Raw genomic sequence first — 16,839 nt, 5'->3', positions numbered from 1 at the left:
ATACTGATCACCACCATATTGAACATCTCTAAAGAAAAAAGGTTGTTTTAAATGTACCCAAACACACTAGCCCATCATTAAACAACCCTTTAACCTAACATTTATATATTGCTGAAGAAATCTCTAACCAACATAACCATGTTGTGTATACATTTCTCTCCCGAAGAGGATAAAAAAAAAAACGACTCTAAATTCTGCAGCACACAGGCAGCAAATGGCATTCACGGCACAATACACTTTTATTCAACACAGAAACCATGTGCACAGGTAAAATATCCACAGCCTCAACTGAGTAGGTAACACTGGCTCACCTCATGGGATGGCTGCTGGTGGAACTCGTAGGGGCAAGCAGACAACTGCACTTAAATTCACTGAGGAAACAACTTTTGAAAATCAAACAGCTGCTGAATGTATTTAGCTCCACATTACATCTCATGCATGACATCAAAAATAGTATTTCTGACATAATAGTTTCATCAACAAACACGGACATACCAGATCTCAAATGTTCGACAGGCACAGACATTGAGCGAAACTACTGCTCTGGAAAGTTAAAGTTTAGAATTGGCGTATGTAAAAAGAAATTAAAAAAAATCATCACCTTATATCAAGACCTTTTGGATGCATTTCAGTCATTAACACATTCTGCAGTTTATCCGTGTTTCATGTTTACCAGTAACCCCAAACATTCACCATAAAAAGATACTGTATTTCAGAACTATAAGCTCTTATACAGATTTCAGACACATTGCTGTTAAAATATATATCAGATATCACAGCACAAAGTCTTCCATTGATCTTCTGGCAGTTTATATATTTGAATTAATGCCATCATAAAATAAAAATAAAAATAAAGGACTGACATAAAGCTTCAGTAGGGAAGGCTGGGGGTTAACGATATATATTCGATGTTATTTACTATCATATACACCTCGCTGCATCAGAGACACACAAGCAAACTGACATCAGTCATCAAGTGAAAGCATCACAGCTGTTTAAGGTTTTTCAACACATGACCATACACGAATACGACTACAGAGGTTCAGCGACACCAATGTTCCAGGAGTGATCTTTTTTTTTTACATCATTGCATTGTCACCGATACACACCAAGGCTATAGACCCATCTTTGTTGCTTTGCTTTAACACACTTCCACAGCGAAGACAAGATGAGACACAGCAAAGCCTGATGGAATAAGGTCCACAAAAAAACCAACGCTGAAAGGTTCAGAAAACAAAAAACAAAACATGTTCCCCTGCTAAAAAACTCTGCCGTAAACTGAAGGCTTTTGAGAGGTAGAAAATGGGCATGGAATAAAGTTCTCATGAAATAGCCTTCCCACATTAAAACCTGCGATAATAAAATATCATCTTTACTTATCATGAGGCCCAATGAGTACTGCCTACAGAGGTACAGTAAAGTGTTTAACAGCCTAATAACAAACACTCCAGCAGCTTTATTGCACTGGTAGACTGCTCTATGAACATTTAATAATTAACTACTGGCCAATGATTACAGACACCAAGCCTCCAAATAATCAGGTGCAAACCAAGGATGTCTTCTCATGTAAGTCATAAACTTTATCTTCTGCTTTAGAAAAATCAAACCCAGACCTGGAGTTGGTTCAGGTTTATGTAACTCAAGTTAATTTTCATGGGTTTGAATCTTCTATGAGGACCAGGCATCTGCAGGTTATTACATGTACATGCAAACTAAACTTTACAGTCATTTACAGTATGATAAACTTGCAACACCTTATGCCATAGGGAATTAAAGGCCACATGGGAAAATCAGGTTCTGCAAAAATGATTCAAGTTCTAAACCTTGATGGCTTGTTTGAATTGTAAGTATACTATAGGCTTGTCAAATACCCAATTTCACATTGATGATTATATTTCCAGTTTAGTTTTAGAGATTCATTTGCATCTACAATATGATTGCAGCTGCCGAATAAATTCATAACAAGTGTTTGAGAGCTAGGACCCTCTAAGCATCCAGCGTATAATCAGCCTCATTAACATCACTCCACAATTTAGATGTTGATACAAGTGACACCAAATCCTCACAACACATAATGACCAAGGTGCTGCAATAACCCAGATGTGAAAAACACAGAGTTGCTTCCTACGAGATGAATTTTACAATAACCGGTCAGTTCAGTTGAGGTCACAAGTTACAGGCTCACAGGCAACACCATGCAGTTAACATCCGTGTCCACGTATTGAAACACAACCTCCACACTCGCATACAGTACATTACATTGCCCTGCAATGAGAGACCATTGTGTGTAATTATCTGTAATAAACTCTATATAATATTTAGACAAATTATTTTAAAATACCAAATGTTGCATCTAGAAAATAAAATTGCAACATTACGGATTAAATAATTGCTCTAGTGGCTTTCAAAATATGAGGCATTAGTCACCGTTTCTGATCATCAGCGAGGTTCATAAGAGAATGAGTGAATACAGCTTCTCCTGACCATGTGAACTCTAATTTGAAAGCTTCAATTCAAAAAGTATCAGTCGGATTCAAGGTCAGGTAAATCCACCAGTAGATCAATAATTATTGGCCATTATTAAGTCATTTTATGCTTCGGAATTTGATTTATTTTATTGGTTTCTGGCATATTTTTGCTTGACAATTCTCAGCCCTAATAGATTAAGCTGTAAAGTAAAAAACAATGTGGTAACATACTTAATGTTGAAGTATAAAGAAACATTACTTAATGAGTTGCATAACAAAAAAAATCCTAAAATGATGTTGGGGATGTGCTTAAAATAATATTTTAACTTTGCAATGAATGTTTGAATGGGAGTCTCAGACAGGTCTTGCGCCGTTGATGATGAAGATGGAAAAATCACAATCTTGTATTAACCGATTGAATTTAGTTTCAACAGCTCATTGATGTTAAATTAAATACATCAATTTTGAGTCAGTAGTCGGAATGAACACCAACTTAACCATTTTACAATTTAAAAAGGGGCAATTGTTGATAAACTTTATTTGTTTGGGACACATCGAATTCAACTTTTAACCATCCAGTCCAATTTCTGCTCTTAAAATTAAAATCATGATAATGTATCAACACTTGTTTTTAAACCCGTTGACTTTTTGCACCTCAAAAAATGAAAACAAAAAAAACGACAAAGGTAATATACTGTAGCTCCAACTCATTACACATTTGATTATTTAATTTAGATTTTACGTATTCACACAGATTTGATTAATGATAGCCAATTTGTTGCAGTGGTTGTTTGTTCCTTCGATTTAATATAATACTTTGAGACTAAAGCATGGAAAGGGCTCTTATTTTATCAAAAATGCTTTTCAAAATAAATTTTGTAAGAAAAAAAATGTGCAAAAGGTCCAGGGGCAGAACAAATCACAATGATTGAACAAACAGAAAATCATGTCATTAGTGTTTAGTCAATCAAACTGTATTAACAAGATTTCATTTATATTTACAGATTCTTTTTTTCTCCATCATGCATGGTTTTTATATGTGAATTGAGAACCAGTATCATTAAACCCATACAGTTTGAACACTGGCTTATTCACCGTTAAGAGTATTATACTTGGGGAGAACAGGCAGAACGTTATGAGCATATCTACACTGATTTATTCTTTCTTCCTGGTGATGAAGGTAATTTACAATAAAATACATGACTGTAAGTCAGTAAAGTTTTACATTTTAAGAATATTCCTTAAACAATGAGCTCAACTGGGCTTCATTTATTGTTTCTTGGGTTTATAATAAATATATTTTGAATGGATTTATCGGAACTAAGCTGACGCAGCTCTTTCTCTAAAAGTGCCAGTGAGATGAGCGGAGGGAGAGAGAGAAACCGAGGGAAAAGGCCAGAGTGGGGAAAAGGGTGAGGAGATGTATGGTTGTGAGGTCACTACCAGTCTGCATTATCCCAGGTTTCCTCAGCAGGTTTTGTGGGACTCTTCTTCGTCTTACCATCTGCTTTCTCCCAGTTGTTGTCCCAGGCTTCCCAGCTCTCCTCTGTGCTGTGTTTGTTGTTGGACGCTGCTTCGGAGCCCCAATTGTCCCAACTGTCAGAGCTCTTCTTTGCAGAATTATCTGCGACGGTCCAGCTGTCACTGCTGGGTGATTTCTTGGCCTTTAAGGAGTTGTTGCTGCCAAAGGTTTCCCAGAAGTCATTTGAGACCGGCTGGCTAGAACTGCCCTGATATCCCTCAGAGGCATCCATGTTCTGGTAGCTCTCTCCGGTGGACCTGAACACCGTTAAAACATCATCTTCATGTTGCCTTGCATGAATTCACACAGTACAAAATATTTTGTATGTAGGATATTTAAAACGTATGAAGTTTTTATTATTACCCATCCTCCGGTTTTCCCGAGAAGAGATTAGTCAATTTTGAACCAGCTCCCTGAACCTAAAGAACAGACAAGACTTTTAAGCAATTGTTACATCAAATGTTAAAACATTGTTACTTTTTAAGAAACAAATGGTATTTGATAAATTAACGGTGGTTGAAGGGATAATTGAAGGAATATAAATATCTAACCTAAGTCTATTAACAATCAATATTAGCTACACAACAAATTATTATGTGGCATTTTTAGTTTCAGTTAGAGGCAGTAATTATAAAACAGAAAACAGTTATTTGTTTTCTAAAACTTTACATCAGTAAGTTCGACCACCAAGTACTCACCACCAGATTAAAAATGGCAGCAAGAAAAATGAGAGACAACATTACATTAGAATTGTTCAAACATTCATCATCACAGCGAAACCAGTCTCCTTTGAGGGTTTTGATGCAGTGGGCCAAGGCTGGTTCTGCTCTAAGAGGCCCAGGTATAACGTTATACATGTTGGATCAGAGCTGCTGTTTCTGGCTCAGGAGACTGGTTTGGCGTCTGTACAGCGAGGCAGAGGTCTGCCCATCATACCTTGGTTGCCAGCCCAGAGATGCCGACTGTCATTTCATCTAGAAATTTGCCATCTTTTACCTGAATGAGCCAAATTATTATTACAAAACTATTAAAAACAACATGTACACATGTATTAAGCAGCAGTTTGTTTTTGATTGAGAGAAAAGTGATGTGTTTTGTTAAGAGCACTGATAATCAACAGGAGGAAAAAATAACATTTTGTTTGTATCCAACAAAAGGTTATTCTTCCCGAGAGAAAATAAGTCCAAAGTAAAGGAGCTATAACTGCTCGGCAAGAGAGCAAGAAGATTGTTACAAAAGTGCATACTATAGATACCTTTAATCACAAATGCCAACTGTACATTAGAAGACAAAAACGTTTAGTTTAGAACTAGTTTCTCAGTCATTGGCCTTTCCACTTTATGTCAATCAAACCTAGAGAGTTAAAATTTACACAGAAGGTTGAAAGAGATCTTTCATCTTGATTTATTTTGCTCTATGAAAATGACATGTTTTCTTTTAGCTAAACAGGACTAATTTGATCTCATTTAAAGACACATCCAGGAGCTTCTCACTTGACAGTAAAGAGTTAGAGCAATTATGTGGAAACAACTCAACATTACCCCAGTGATTTTGCGTAAGAACAAAGCTTATTCTGATGCAAACGCTCAAACACATTGAATCTGCAAAGCCAGTGAGCTACTAATTGTCAACTGAAGAGCTCCCGGTTGTGTCATTTCATGTTTACAGGACATAACAAGAAAATCTCATCATTTGAGAAATGCAAGGACCAAGACCGGTATTCATCAGTGAAGCTTAAACTTAACTATTTCCCATTACATTTTTGAACTGGATTTCTTTTAAATGTCGCATTGATATTAAGATTAGATGCTGATGCAATATGCTTTGTATGTTTCAGTGTAAAGAATTTTCATGTAACTGACATTCAAACCAACTTGAATTGCTATTTTAACAAAAAATCTCTATATATAAAAAAATGTTTATAAGGCATTCAATAAATTACCCTGGTGATACTTTTAAACAAAAAACTGAATGCCTTGAAATGAGGGATGATCTCCGATACAATCATTTTGTTTCTCCAAATGTACTTTAAGCCTTGTTTAGTGACCCAGGGTTCAATCTGACTCACATCCGTTCCCAAATAAACAGTTCACAGCTGTGTGAGTCTGCAAATCCCATTGCTGAGTCACTAACTGGAGAAATCAAAGGTTTGATTTTTTTGCATCCTTGAAACTGCAGCTTTTGTCTTTTAATGTAAGCTGGCACAAAGCAGATAAACTGACAAAGACAGGCAGTGCAGAAAATAGCACATTCACATCTGAAGCTGTTTTTTATCCTCTAAAAGGACTATATCCCACCACCAAATCCACAACTTCAAACATCAATGTTACCTTGTCTTGGGTGGGTTTGATAACATTCTCATTTAATGTCTGTCCTAACTCTGCAGCCTAGTTGGAAGTCAGAGGGGAGAATTCACTTGAATGAAACACAGTTTAACATTCACAGTAGAGCAAGACACTGAGCTGCTTGTTCTGAGTTTGCATGAAGTGACAGTCATTCCCATTCACCATGACACTGAGCAAGCACTAGAGGGTGTAATGGTTCAAAAAACTTGTCAAGTAAACTTCTCTAATGAGGCAACACTGCATACTATTTCTTACTGTGTAGTTTGGTGAAACACATGAAGCCTTTTATGTGTTTGTCAGTATTCACAAATTAAAAAAAAACAAAAAAAAAACATCTTTGCTTTTCTACTCTGCCTCGGTAGTTCTTCAAAAAGAAACATGCTACATATAGGATTTATGTTCTAATTCGGACAGGGTCCGCCCTTTACTGGACTCTATGGGCAAAACTCTCCTCCAATCGAGAGCACAGATTTGCCCACTTAAATGAAGTGCCCACTGACTGCTCATCTCCACAGATGGAGTTACCACGTAAAGAACCTTGTCAGTACCCGCTAGTCCCGGCCTCATCTATATTATATACTGTGGGTTCTGCACGTATTGGGGTAGGCAAGCTCTGATTGAATGGCTATGCCATCGAGTCCAATAGAGGGCTCTACCTGTGCTAGAACTAGGTTTACAATATTGTAAGCTTCAATTTTTCCTTATGACTGTTTTCTTGTTGCCTTATTTATAACAGATAAGATAAGATTATAACAGAACAGATGAGTCGCCAACACCTAAACATACAAACATCTACAAAATGTTGCTCTGCATTGGTTTCAATTAATGCCAAACTTAATTGTTTTTACATACCATTACACTTCTACGGCACGGTTAGCAGTCGACACAAAAACTGTCATGCATGAATGGATAACCCACTATCAATGGATGTGAGTGAACAGTTCATGGTCCAACATTTCTATATTGGGGGTAGGAATTAAAGTCAACCCCCATCCCACAATACAGTCACAAACTGTCTTCCACAGGTTATCCATAAACTTAAAGTATAGGCACCAAGAAAAACACAGTATTCAAGCAGAAGCACGTGAAGATGGTGCTCACCATTTTACAAAATGTTTGTACTGTGACAAAGAAACTGACTGAAAAAAATGACAAGCTAACAAAAAAAAAATAAAAAAAATAGGTAATGTGTATCTTAAAACAAAGATGATGCAGAAAAAGCGCCATGCACCTATTATCTGCTTTACCGGTTCTGGGGGTGCTTTATAGCCCTTTAACTACATCCAGAGAAGGCAAAGAGATATTAAAGTAGTAACACAGTTATTGCAGCTTGAGATTTACATTGTATGGTAAGAGATTTACCAAGCTAAATGGCACATATTTTTTGAACACTCATAGTTCCCTTTAGGTAAAGGGGTCCTATTCAACAAAACAGAAAGGTCAGAGGAAAACTTAAAACGCAATCCTGAGAGAGAAAAATTTGTAGTACTGGTAACAGGTTACCCATGACTATATTAGTCTTACCTTTAAGGTTGCTTGGTTGGCGAGTTTAGATGTCTATATGAGAGGAAAACGAAGAAAAAATTAAAATACTTAAACACTTTAAATACTTAAATTCAATAAGGCTCAACATTATAAGCATTTATCTTGTAAATACACTTACATTATCTTTAGCGATGGAAGCAAACTTGCTAGCTCCAACAGCGAAAGTGCTCCAGCCCTGCAAAATAAATAAAAAATTTGAAAAATTGCAACATGGGAAGAAAAACCCAATTAAATGTCCACTCAGACAAGATTTATAAATTGTGACCTACTGAATAAATAGAAGTCATGGCATTGTTGATGAAGTCATCTTCTTTCTTCTCTGGGGTCACTGTGTTGCCAAAGCCAACATACCGATTCTCTTGATTCCCACTATAGCCCCCTCCACTAATGAAGCACAAACAAATATATAGATATAAAACACTTAAGTCAAAAAACAACAACAGACAAGTGCATAATAAAATAAATGTAAAGAATGTGAGGCTCTCACCTCTGATATGAGTTAACATCATCACTCAACCAGTCTTCAAAAGCTTTGTCGCCAGATTTTGCTCCGCTTTGTCCAGGTCCTCCAGAGCTGTTTGACAGAAGCATGAATTCACTACGTTAATGCCCATCCTGTAATCTGCCATTGCCCAAAGTGTGAGTGTTTTAAAAAACACTTTTACCGATGAGAGGATGAAAGGCTGGTCTTGGGTTGAGGAGATGTCCAGTTTCTGGCAGTTGATGTCTCAATGGACCACTCCTTACCCTCTGCTAAAGTTGCAACCTGTCATATACAGTGTCAAAAGAGCATGAATTAATCTGATCAAAAGAAGACACCGTTACAAGCTAGTTATCTCAAAGAAGCCTCAGCAAAATGTAGATCATCAGCCAATAGCTTTCAATGTAAAGATATTTATCTTATCTTGTATACACACTTGCAATTGGGAATTTAAAGTCTAGTTCTTTCTTTGTTTAGTCATAAATGTTAAATGTGTGAGAAATTATCAAAGACCAATACACCTGCACATCTCACCTGGTCTCTAAAGAGTGCAGCAGCTTTGCTGTTGTATTTCTCCTGTAACGTCCAGGTGGGATCATAATCATCTTGGACTTCAAGAAATAGACGGAATTTTCCATTTCCTCCCGCTTTCATCTTCTCAAGCTCAATATCTTTCCACTTGTCCATGGTGACAGAGCGCACAAAACTACACACAGGGCAGAAAATATACATTAATCATTATCGGGCTGTCCAGAATCTCCAAAATCCTCAACACCATATAATACTCCACTATTCTCACCTGAGATGTACTCCCAGGCCCCTGTGCCTGCCAGAGCACTCAAGACAAATCCAAATCCCATAGGTCACACTGACCCATTGAGGGTTAAAAGCGCCACACTCGAAACATAGCTGAAAAACAAAAAGGCACATCGGACAATTAATACATTTACACATCTCTTGAGGAAAACCTACAGAGATGGATTTAAAGACTTTTGTACATTAAAGAGCATATATAGCCTGACCCTGCATTTATAAGGAAAATATATATTGTATACAAAAAAGTTAATTAAACCCATGTGTTTTTTACATTTTACACAATCATTTCACCCTGACGTGTCAGTTAAATAAATAGAACAATTCTACATGTATTCATATTGTGCATCTATTTTTAGGTTAGGACACATATCTGTCAAATATTATCGCCAAAGATGCAAGCCAACAAATGTCCACTGCCAATGAAATCGGACCTGAAATGACTGCCACCATTTATTTTGATCATGAATGAAAGTGGGGAAAGTTTGTGAAGGGTAGTGAAATTGTTCTACTTTGCAGGCATCCCAAACACCTGCTATCCCTATAAGTGTCCAGTGAGGTGAAACTGTTTTGACTAAGAAGTGAAGGATAGTCATATGAATAAGTTGCTGTGAAGGCTTACATTATTCTCGTCTTGGGTTCTCACTTCCTTCAGAACTCTTCTGGTCCTTGGACTCGCCATGTTGACCCCACACTGAAAGACAAATGGTAGAGGACGTTCTTAAGTAAAACATTTAGTTACCAAAGTAGTATAAAAGTATAGATATGGTCCAAAGACACAAATACTTCTGGGAACAAATACTCCACTGTTTTATATTACCAAGCTACATCTTGAAAGAATTGTCTATAACTGTATAAAATCATATAAATACCAGAGCACTATTTCACATAGTGAAATCATATATTCCTATTGAACTGTCTCTTCAAGAAAAAAGCCACCCTAAAATAGAAGTGACACGTTATATAATAGAGGTCAGATTAAATTTTTTAATTTTAACCAGTCTCTGGTTCAAAGCTGAGGGGAGTGAGAACTGTTTTATTGATGTCATCTAAAACAAACTTGCTTCAAAGACAGCAGGATTGTTTGAGATGAACTGTGCCTTGCCTTGAAAGGGGATAGAAGCAGCATGCAGGGCACTGCCAAGGGAAGTGACAAAAAGCTGGGGAACACAGGGAATTTTAGCTTTTTTGATTAATAAACGATTTTAGATTCAGTTGATGATTTTAAATTGTTGTAAACTAATTTATGGTTGATCCACTGACTGATTAACCAACTCTTTGTTCCTGAAGTAGTTGTGAGCTTTAACTCTTTAATTCAAAATTCATTACTGTACACAGGAATTTAGGAATGGATAATGTGTTGTTGGTATTGGTCTTTTCACGATGACGATAACAAAAATAGGGGGAAAGCCAGCCCTCCCCCTTAACTTAGGTATTGAACTAAAATTGATTTGGTACTAAGAAATGTGGAAAGAAAAAAAATTCCCTCACAATTTTACAGAGCCCAATCTGACATATTCTAAATCAAGTTTCTTATACGACCAGTCAAAAACACAAATATATTATATTCACAACAACAGAATGATCACCTAATTCACTAACCATCTAATCATAATAGCAGTAGTTTAAAGACACCGGTGTTAATATAAAACAAGTCACAGAAACAGTACAAGATGCAGTGTACGGTCTGTATTAGGGTGGATTGGACCTGTGTGATTCTCAGATAGGTGTGATGTGTTCACAGAGAGGCGCTCTCCATAAACCCATGCAGACATTCAGCTGAATATGAAGAGAAAACGTCAGCAAAGAAAACTGAGTGGACTGGTAGGTTTACATTCCTCAAACCAGCATCACTTCATTAGCAGACACAACACAAAAAGGAGGAAACGTGTCAAGCCTCTAGTAAGCTTTGGCACTTATGGGGATTCATAGGAGCACATTTAGATTTATGGATGTTCTCTTTGAAAACAGATAGTTTTCATGTGTCCACAAGAACAAGGATGCAGGTACAGCAAATCAGATTTGTTTTAATTAAGATTCACTTGAAGCAAGGCCTAAATGCAATTGTCCATAATCATAACCCAGAAGTCATGGAGACACCTGCCTCTTAATGAAATGAATCACCCATGTTGACACTACTCCAGGTTTCCTCTCAGACGTGTAGTCGTGTCAACGCTGCTCGACACGTAGCAGACACAGACATACAGACACAGACACAGACACCGACCCTACAGACACAGACACCGACCCTACAGACACAGACACCGACCCTACAGACACAGACACCGACCCTACAGACACAGACATACAGACACCGACCCTACAGACACAGACACCGACCCTACAGACACAGACATACAGACACCGACCCTACAGACACAGGGTACGTGTGCATTCAACGACACACTAGTAAAACGTGAGGCCGGAGATGTCATCTGTTACTTCGGCTTATCACTGACATGTCAACAAAATGTTGCATGTCTTTCCACATGTTTTCTATGAGTTTTTAAGTTTCTACCATCCAATAAAGGTAAACAGTCAAAAATTAAATCTTACATTTTAGGAAGTCAGTCTTCAACACTAGTCCACCTGCCAAAGTCTTGACAAGTCTTATCTACCTGGATTCTTATGGTAACAGACTGTAGGTTAAATCTATGTGATCATACTACAGCTGCCTTTTGCTTTTGTTGTGTCAAATTAGCTCATGCCTCTGCTTTATAGCACCCCTATTTATATTTTATTGAGCCTAAATTATGCTCTTGAAATCTGCCTTCAAAGGGATAACTTTAAATAGGGCTGATGTGTGCAGAAGGATAACGGAGAAGATAAAGGTATCTTCCTGCTGCTGACATGTCAACAAAATGTTAGAAACGTAGGAGCATCGATGTGGTAGCTAACGAGGATGCTAACGAGGATGCTAACGCTAGCCGCGGGCTAACTGCACCGTTACCTGTCTGTGATGATGAACTACGACTACCCGCTGCTTTCACAAGGCTGCTGCTCCACCTGTAACCTCCACCCGTCTGTCTCTATGTGATATCACAGACTGTGTTCAACAGGAGTGTGTTGTAACGACGGGCTGCTGATGTTAAGCACCGGTAGCCATGTTCCTGTTTGCATACGTTGGCAGTGCAATGCATCATGGGAGTCCGTCCTCCTCTTCCTCGTCTGTGTTTGGTGTCGCTCTCTCTCTCTCTGTTCGCTCTCTGCTGCCTCTGCTGCTTCGGAGGGGGATAAGCTCATAAAACACAAAATCAAAACTTAGTAAAAGTAATGCAAACAAGAGACATAGTAAAAAAAAAAAAATCAAGATCAAAATAAGTATTATAAATAAATAAATGAGCAATAAAAAAAAACAGTAAAGAACAGTAAAGAATCCACAGTAACTGAAATATTATATATACAGACAGAAACTATTATAACTATTGTATTGTACAATAAAAACCTGTGCAATAATAGTTAAAATAGTTTTTTCTGTCTGTAAATATAATATTTCAGTTATTGTTGATTTTCTACTGTTTTTTATTGCTTATTTATAATACTTGTTTTTTTATTTTTCATTTTTTCGCTCTCTCTCTCTGTTCGCTCTCTGCTGCCTCTGCTGCTTCGGAGCGGGATAAGCTCATAAGACACAAAATCAAAACTTAGTAAAAGCAGAGAATGTCTAATATGAGGAGAACTGGCACTCTCGGGTAAGTTCCGGGTTTCCGGACTGGTTGCAGTAATAATCTTTGACCATGCGGGGCGCTCGTAGGCGAGTCCAGAATGAATGGGAGCCAACGGGGTTTTATCCTCAGAATCCACTTTTCTCACGATGTAATTTTTTGTCAAGTAATTTTAAAGTTGCTATCAAAGGGTGGGGCTAAAATAATAAACTCAGCTGAATATTGCATTTTTTAAGGTCACGTATCTGTTCTAAAAGGTGTTCAAAAAATGCGATGACGTCACACTGTCAGAGGTACTTTTACGGCAGTTTCTGAATCACTTCGGCACTTCCTTTTATTAACATATAATAGTATAATATATATATATATATAATATAAATACAGTACGCAAAAATAACTTCGACGGAAAGTCCTCCTTAAGATAATGTTTCCGATGCGCTTCAGCTTCAGATGCCGTCAAGAGGGGTCTCTGGTCGTAATCAGTCGCAAGTCCGTCCCTGACCAATCAGCATCATTAGCAGAATGCTAGCGTATACGGCCAACAACGGCCCAAACTGTAAGAAATCGAAAGGACATAAGTACTCACTCATTTGACTTTTGAACCATAATCTATATTGAACTTGCGGAATCTACAATAAAATTTGCGATATTTCAACGACAAGCAGGTGAAAGAGGCATAATTAGGACTCCCATTCAATCTGGACTCGCCCGCGATCACTCCCAGTGGATGTCTCATGGAACTACAACCAAAATCGGTACAATGGGGCGTATAGGGAGTGCCCAGGCTCTTCGTAGACGGGCTCTGGTAAAAGTAACATTTAGAGGCTAAACTGAGATAACTTTCTCCAACTTGGCCACTCCAAATTGATTCAAAAGACACGTTTTGACATGTCTTACTAAGATAAGATAATAAAAAAGATAGTGCAAACAAGAGACATAGTAAAAAAAAAAAAATCAAGATTAAAATAAGTATTATAAATAAATAAATGAGCAATAAAAAAAAACAGTAAAGAATCCACAGTAACTGAAATATTATATATACAGACAGAAACTATTATAACTATTGTATTGTACAATAAAAACCTGTGCAATACATTACACTGTGCAATAATAGTTAAAATAGTTTTTTCTGTCTGTAAATATAATATTTCAGTTATTGTTGATTTTCTACTGTTTTTTATTGCTTATTTATAATACTTGTTTTTTTATTTTTCATTTTTTATTTTTATCTTGTCTTTCTTCTACTATGTCTCTTGTGTGCACTTTACTCTTTGCTGCTGTAAGCCTGCAAATGTCCCCGCTGCGGGACTAATAAAGGATTATCTTATCTTATCTCTTGCACAGTGTATTAGTGTCGTGTGGTCTACCTAATAGGAGATGGTGCTACAAAGCCATGACAGTCAACCAGCATGATGAACATTACCAGGACACTGAAACTAAAGCAACTAATCTGTACTAATGCCAACTATACTTATTACATGTCTTTGCCTTATGTAAAGAACTTTGAATTAATTATGTGTGTGAAAGGTCCTATTATTCAAATACACTTGCCTTGCCTCTTCTGTGCATTTACACAGCCTATGTTGACGTAAAACTGAATACAACTGTGAACTGAAGCTTTATGTTTCACCTAATCCATAAAATGTATCAATCTTGAAAACAACAAAAACGGAGCATCTTGATTTGACGACCAGCAGTTTACAGTCTTCACATACCATACCGCCTAACCACAATGTCCCCTGTCTCTATATCTCTGAACCAAGAGTTGTTGCATGTCTTTCCACATGTTTTCTATGAGTTTTTAGTTTCTACCATCCAATAAAGGTAAACAGTCAAAAATTAAATCTTACATTTTAGGAAGTCAGTCTTCTACCTGAATTCTTATGGTAACAGACTGTAGGTTAAATCTATGTGATCATACTACAGCTGCCTTTTGCTTTTGTTGTGTCAAATTAGCTCATGCCTCTGCTTTATAGCACCCCTATTTATATTTTATTGAGCCTAAATTATGCTCTTGAAATCTGCCTTCAAAGGGATAACTTTAAATAGGGCTGATGTGTGCAGAAGGATAACGGAGAAGATTGTTTTGAGGAATCTGAAGGATTAAAGTACAGTTTGCACTGATTGGAGTTATGCTCCTCATCCAATGCCATTAGCTGCTCTTATCTGATAAAACAAAAATATAAAGGTATCTTCCTGCTGCTGGTGGAGTAACTGTGAGCGGTGCATCATCATGAGCCTGTCTACAAGTTTGAGGGTGCGCTTGCCGGCGTTTGTGCTGGTGTTGGAGGTTGTCATGATAGTTCTGTATGCTGTTTTTGTCACTTATGATGATAATGCCAATGCTAAGCTGCAAAACAACGAGACGAACCCGATGGAGAACTCCGTTTATCGAGACTATCCCTACTTTGCCGACGTGCAGATGATGATCTTCGTAGGCTTCGGGTGCCTGCTGGCCTTCTTCCGATTCTATGGTTTCAGTGGAATGGTCTTCAACTTTCTTACAGCTACATTTGCGATCCAGTGGGCAATCTTGGTACAAGGTTTTTTCCAGTTTTACTATGATGGTAAAATTCACCTGGGAGTAATCAACCTGCTGAATGCAGAGTTTGCCTGTGCTGTGGTGCTCATCTCTTTCGGAGCAGTGCTTGGGAAGACCAGTCCTGTTCAGCTCCTGGTCATGGCTTTACTGGAGATCCCTGCCTTTGCTGTCACAGAGTGGGCTGTATTGAAATACATTAGAATCAATGATGCAGGTGGATCCATTCTTATTCACCTGTTTGCTTGCTACTTTGGTCTAGGGGTGACGTTTGTGCTGTACCGCCCAAGCCTAAATGAGGGACACTCTAAAGAGATCACTAGTTATCACTCTGACATCCTCTCTGTATTGGGAACCTTGTTTCTCTGGGTGTTCTGGCCTTCATTTAACTCTGCTCTGACCTTTAAAGGTGACGATCAACACAGAGCGATCCTCCACACTTTTATAGGTCTAAGCTCATCTACTCTCACAGCCTTTGCACTCTCAGCAGTGTTCAATAAGAGAGGCAAGCTCACAATGGCTGATATTCAGAACGTGACTCTGGCAGGTGGAGTGACTGTTGGGGCTTCTGTGGACATGATGATTTCCCCTGTAGCTGCGTACGCCCTGGGCATCATGGGCTGCACTGCCTGTTTCTTTGGATACAGGTACCTGACCCCCTTTCTGGCCCGACACATGAGGATCCAAGACCAGTGTGGTATTCACAACCTGCACGGGCTCACCGGCCTCATATCATCCACAGCAGGGATCTGTGCCATCCTGCTAGCCACGGAGGAAACCTACGGGCCCAGCATGTACCAGATCTTTTCCCACCGGGCTCCACCTGAGGACGATCCAAAGTTCCTTGAACTGCAGAAGCTGATTCCTGGGCTGAAGCCAGGCTTGGGTCGTACTGCGCAGGAACAAGCTCTCTACCAGTTGGCAGCTGTCTTCTCCACCATCGCAGCATCTGCAGTTGGTGGGCTGCTCACTGGTTGGGTAATGAAGCTGCCCTTCATGGCATCCCCATCTGACAAGGACTGCTTTGACGATGAACTTTTCTTTGACATGCCTCCTGACTTTGACAGAGTAGATGTGTTCAAGACCCCCATAAGCTATGACGAAAAGGTACAAATGAGCTCTATGAACACAAAAGTCGACGCGGAGAGGCAGTAATTATGAGTCCATGCATTTTTTTATTATTGCCATTACCATTGTTTCAAAATTGTTATATATTGTAAACACTTGTTGCAAGAGTTACAGATGTATGATTTATTACCACTCTCTCCTGATGGAGAGATTCAATATATTTGGGATTTGAGCAAAAACATCCACTCAACTTAACCTTGAGCCCCTCAACAACAGCGTTTTACATTTGCAGTTGGAGTACTGTTGGCAAAATTGTAAAGGGCAAGTACAAGTATAAAATGCATTGCTTTCACATTATATGTAATAAAATTCAATTTGAAATAAATTATTTTA

At 38.2% G+C, this 16,839-nt stretch overlaps 2 protein-coding genes across 3 annotated transcripts; one reads left to right on the top strand and one right to left on the bottom strand.

The window, feature by feature from the left end:
- Positions 1-226: 226 nt before the first annotated feature.
- Positions 227-12,327, bottom strand: arfgap1 (ADP-ribosylation factor GTPase activating protein 1). Of its 2 annotated transcripts, XM_054616712.1 has the most exons (13): positions 12,125-12,327; positions 9,797-9,868; positions 9,161-9,270; positions 8,896-9,067; positions 8,546-8,646; positions 8,368-8,454; positions 8,150-8,264; positions 7,999-8,055; positions 7,860-7,892; positions 6,321-6,377; positions 4,927-4,986; positions 4,354-4,409; positions 227-4,247 (listed from the first exon to the last, which is right to left on the bottom strand). In XM_054616712.1, the coding sequence occupies exons 2-13, from the start codon at positions 9,854-9,856 to the stop codon at positions 3,908-3,910; spliced, it is 1,248 nt and encodes a 415-aa protein (XP_054472687.1). In that variant the 5' UTR covers positions 9,857-9,868; positions 12,125-12,327; the 3' UTR covers positions 227-3,907. The 2 variants fall into 2 exon arrangements, with proteins under 2 accessions (XP_054472687.1, XP_054472688.1); XM_054616713.1 differs by lacking the exon at positions 6,321-6,377.
- Positions 12,328-15,072: 2,745 nt separating this feature from the next.
- LOC129105901 (ammonium transporter Rh type B-like) lies at positions 15,073-16,533 on the top strand. The gene has a single exon (XM_054617169.1). The coding sequence runs from the start codon at positions 15,073-15,075 to the stop codon at positions 16,531-16,533; it is 1,461 nt and encodes a 486-aa protein (XP_054473144.1).
- The last annotated feature ends 306 nt before the right edge of the window (positions 16,534-16,839 follow it).

The sequence above is a fragment of the Anoplopoma fimbria genome, chromosome 17 (assembly GCF_027596085.1).
Source record: "Anoplopoma fimbria isolate UVic2021 breed Golden Eagle Sablefish chromosome 17, Afim_UVic_2022, whole genome shotgun sequence".
Classification (NCBI taxonomy): Eukaryota; Metazoa; Chordata; class Actinopteri; order Perciformes; family Anoplopomatidae; genus Anoplopoma; species Anoplopoma fimbria.
The sequence above is the reverse complement of the archived record's forward strand: the minus strand, read 5'-3'. Positions and strand labels throughout refer to the sequence as shown.

Coding starts and splice junctions, on each gene's coding strand:
- arfgap1 (XM_054616712.1), bottom strand. CDS start 9,856: ATGGCGAGTCCAAGGACCAGAAGAGTTCTGAAGGAAGTGAGAACCCAA. Junction 7,893..7,998: donor CTTCCATCGCTAAAGATAAT/GTAAGTGTATTT, acceptor CCTCTCATATAG/ACATCTAAACTCGCCAACCA. Junction 4,987..6,320: donor TCAAACCCACCCAAGACAAG/GTAACATTGATG, acceptor TGGCTCATTCAG/GTAAAAGATGGCAAATTTCT.
- LOC129105901 (XM_054617169.1), top strand. CDS start 15,073: ATGAGCCTGTCTACAAGTTTGAGGGTGCGCTTGCCGGCGTTTGTGCTG.